The following is a 3,974-nucleotide window of genomic DNA, read 5'->3' as shown; positions in this document are numbered from 1 at the left end:
TTTAATTGATTAAAGTATTTTTTATTTGGGTTTAAAATTAATTAAGTTCAAAAATATTATTGGATTTAAGGTTAAAATTTATTAAGTCTTAATATTTCAAATAGGTCTGGAGAACATAAACGAACATAAATGAACGAGCAGATTATCGAACGTTCATGAACATAAATAAACGAACCAGCCTTTTGTTCGTGTTCGTTCCTTCATTCAATTAAACAAATATAAACGAACTTCCCGTCGAATAATTCGCCGAACATTAAGTTCATTTACATGCCTAGCTACATAAAGCTTTAATGAAGTAGGAAATTTAGGATTTATTTTATCACTATCATAACCACCTAAAAAAGAGTTTGCATGCATATGCATGTACTACCAAGGATCAGTGAGCTAAAATTATAGAAACTAATAAACATCATTAAGTAAGCGCAGGCATCTGATACAAACAACCAAGGAGGATATAAAACTTCATATATTATATGTATAAAGAAGAATACTGAATCAAGAATAAAAGCAAACTCTGTGTTTTTTATTCTATTATAACAAGTAGAAACAAAACATGAACTTACCTCCTGTAATTGATTCAGTCCATGCCACTTTACAAGTATAGTGGGCAGTGACAGTTTTTTTCGAGAAGGATGGAACTTGAACGCATGAGGAGCAGACTCAATTTGTCCTGCATGCTTCTTTACTCATGTTGTCGGCTTGGCTTTTTTACATGGGAATTATACAAGGAAATGGTTGCCTCGAGAAGGAGTTTCCTTCTTTATCATACGCAGCAGCTCACGTGTAACCGGACAAGCTGATTCCATTATGGAAAAAAGGAAGTTACACAAAAGACACCAAAACGCTAAGCCCATAACCTCCCATCTCCTTTGCCTTTCTTCCAACTCAAGATTTTTAAAACAAATTTCTGAGACAAGAAAAGAGTGAAAGAAATGACTGCCACGCTGCTACAACTGGGAAGAAAATCCACACCAGGGAAGATATATTCCAGGAAATCTGTACATTCTTCTTCAAAGTACTTCAAATTAAAGCCATGGTGATCAACATTAATACTTCACTTAAACATCTATTATTTTATAAAGAGGAATACAAGAGTGATAAAAAAAGAGGAGAAAGAAGAAGAAAAGAAACACGAAATTTTCTGTGTTTTTTGTTAATAAGGGGGGTGACCTGTGCCCCAGTAGGCCTCCTCTGGCATTTGGACCGAATTTAGAAGATTTGGTGGCAATCCTTGAGCAAAAGATCCATTGGGATCTTGCAACAGTTGTGGCTGCTGTTGTTGAGAAGCCATGCTTCTCGGTGACCCTAAGGTTCCACTACCAGGAATTGGAGGCTCCACTGGCTGTTCTTCTTCCTCCAATGGAAGTCTTTCATACGCAGCATTACCAAAAGAAGCTGCCATAATCACCACTGGACCCGAAGCAACAAGTTGACCCACCGCGGTCCCTCCGACTACTTGACCTTGACCACCGGCTAAATATATGGCCAATCCTGATGCAGCCGCTGGTGCCGGAGGAGGTAAAAACGACCCAGAAAGTGATAAAATTTCGAACCTCCCATGTAAATTCACCACTGCACCGGGAGCTCCAGGTTGCCTCAAGGTTACATTCGTTACGGTTCCGCTCCCGCTCAAAATGCAAACCCCTCTTTGTTTCCGCCTGGCGAAAGTAGAAACGCTCTCCATAATATCACAGCCTGTGGCGATTTCCATAACGTGTGACCGGAGAGCATTGACGCTATCCCGGTTTATGATTATCGGCGGCTTAGGCTTGTTCTTGGAACTGGCGGGTCTGCCTCGTGGTCTTCTTGTGTTTTCGGCTTCGGATACGGCCAACTCCTTGCCTCCACCCGTGTCGTTTGTTTCAGCGGCGGTCGTGGTGGCGGCTGTTTCTTCTCGATCTCGCTTCTGGCCACGGTTTTGTTCGTCTTCGGAATTCTGTTGCTGTTGGTGGTGGTGATGGAACTGATGGTGCGGGTTTAAATGAAGATCCCTAGCGAGGAAAGAAGGAAGATGGCGGCCATGAGCTGTTATCGGATCCATTTCTGTTCTTCCCTTCAAAGTTCAAATCTGATCATCAACAACTAGCTAACACGTGCAAGAACCAGCTTAATTTCGATGGATCAAAAGAGAGAGAGAGAAAGGACTACGGGGTTTCTGTTCCAATTCCTTTACAGGGTTAGAGCTTTGGGGTTTATTCTTTTCCGTTTGCTGGGTACTTCGAACAGCTACAGGTTTCACCAAAAAAGGGAGAGGGAAGAGATTTGAAGCATCGACCACCAAATATAAAGCCGAATCAAGCCATCCATCTATCTTTCTCTGTACTGATTTTCACGTGAGTTCATAGATAGTTCATGGAAGTGGTCTGCTGGTCTTGTAAGCAGATAAGTTTTGGTTAAGGGTTCGGAAGAGGAAGGGCATGAGAGAGGGAGAGGTGGTTTATTGGCCTAGATCTGAGGCGTATTGTGGTCAAAAGTGTCGTGGGTTAGGGTTAGATTCTCAAAGGCATCATAATATCCACGGTGAATGGCGATATCACTCGATTTTGTTTTATCTGAAAATCTAACTTAATAAATTTATATTTCAATATTGATTTTAACTATGAAAATATTATAATTTAAATTCAAAAGAACTCTAATTTGAAACAGTTCACTGTATTCCTGTGTGTATATTTTTCCTTAAAGTAGTGAATAAAAAATCTGTAAGAATGGAAATGAATAAAATGAAAATATAGAAAACGACTTACAAACGTCTCTGTGGTTATAAAAGGGGTAAATATATTTACATGTCTGTGCTTTATTAATTAATATTATATATTTTTCACCACTTTTGGTTCATTCATATGTGTGCGGATGGGGTTTAGTTTTGGTAAAAGACAGCGTGATGTGAGCATGGGCGGTGTTGTGGATGGGGTCCCAACACCCCACGTTCTCATCTCTTTATCTCATAAACCAAGGCCCTTGCAATTTCAAGATTATGCTCTCCTAGTCCTCCATTTAATACTTCTTTTCACTCCCTAAATATTCCTCAAGAAAAATTGTACTTTCTACGTACTTGGACGTTGGAACAATCCCGACGATGGTGACATGACTTAACCAAAAACGTACTTAATGTTAACTCTGTCTTTCATGAGATGGGATGGGTTTGTTCCACCTGGTAAAGTGCCAGTGCGATTTCAATTGTAAAAATAAAAAAAATTGAAAAATAAATTTATGATATATATATATATATATTTCATAAATATTTTTAACCGATACTATTTTTCACTTGTGAGTTGTGAGGTGCACTAACAAATGCTGTGATTGATAAAAAAAAAAGTAACATGTTAAAAACAAAATATAAGATATTATAAAATAAAATCAAAAAAGTTATCAATGTAATAAATTAACATATTGCACATAAATGGTATAAATGGTAAGAAAATAAGTTATAAACTGTAAATGTCGTGAATATTATTAACATTTTAAGTTGTGCTTAAAATGTTTCTAGAGTTTAAGGTGATGATACCTTAGATATTCAAACGATAAGAATATAAGTTAAAAGCTGAAAATGTTATGAATATATATAAAAAAATACGATTACGTCTAAAAATATCATGGTTCAATAAGAAATATGATGCGATATGGAATGTTAATACTTTTATTAATAAAATGGGTTGTGTCCAAGAATATCATAGTTCATTAAGATATAGGTTATGATCTTGAATGTTAATATTTTTATTAATAAAATATGTTGAGCCCAAGAATGTCATGGTTTACTAAGAAATATGTTATGATCTGAAATGTTAATATTTTTATTAATAAAATGAGTTATGCCCAAGAATGTATTGGTTCACTAAAAAATAAGTTGCGACCTAAAATGTTAAAATTTTTATTATAAAAATTCAAAAGTATGAATATTTTCCACAAGTATAAATACTTTCGAATTTTAAAAAACATGAAAAACGAGAAAGCTGCACAGTATTGAATTTTTTTTA

The 3,974-nt window shown here is 36.3% G+C and overlaps 1 protein-coding gene across 1 annotated transcript; it reads right to left on the bottom strand.

Annotated features, from left to right (window-relative positions):
* Positions 1-553: 553 nt before the first annotated feature.
* Positions 554-2,461, bottom strand: LOC120208430 (AT-hook motif nuclear-localized protein 22-like). Its single transcript, XM_039207712.1, has one exon. It carries the CDS (start codon positions 2,039-2,041, stop codon positions 1,154-1,156), a length of 888 nt encoding a protein of 295 aa, XP_039063643.1. The 5' UTR covers positions 2,042-2,461; the 3' UTR covers positions 554-1,153.
* Positions 2,462-3,974: the final 1,513 nt, after the last annotated feature.

This window comes from Hibiscus syriacus, unplaced genomic scaffold (assembly GCF_006381635.1).
Source record: "Hibiscus syriacus cultivar Baekdansim isolate YM2019G1 unplaced genomic scaffold, ASM638163v2 tig00016563_pilon, whole genome shotgun sequence".
NCBI classification, from domain to species: Eukaryota; Viridiplantae; Streptophyta; class Magnoliopsida; order Malvales; family Malvaceae; genus Hibiscus; species Hibiscus syriacus.
This window is presented reverse-complemented; position numbering and strand designations above follow the sequence as displayed.

Coding starts and splice junctions, on each gene's coding strand:
- LOC120208430 (XM_039207712.1), bottom strand. CDS start 2,041: ATGGATCCGATAACAGCTCATGGCCGCCATCTTCCTTCTTTCCTCGCT.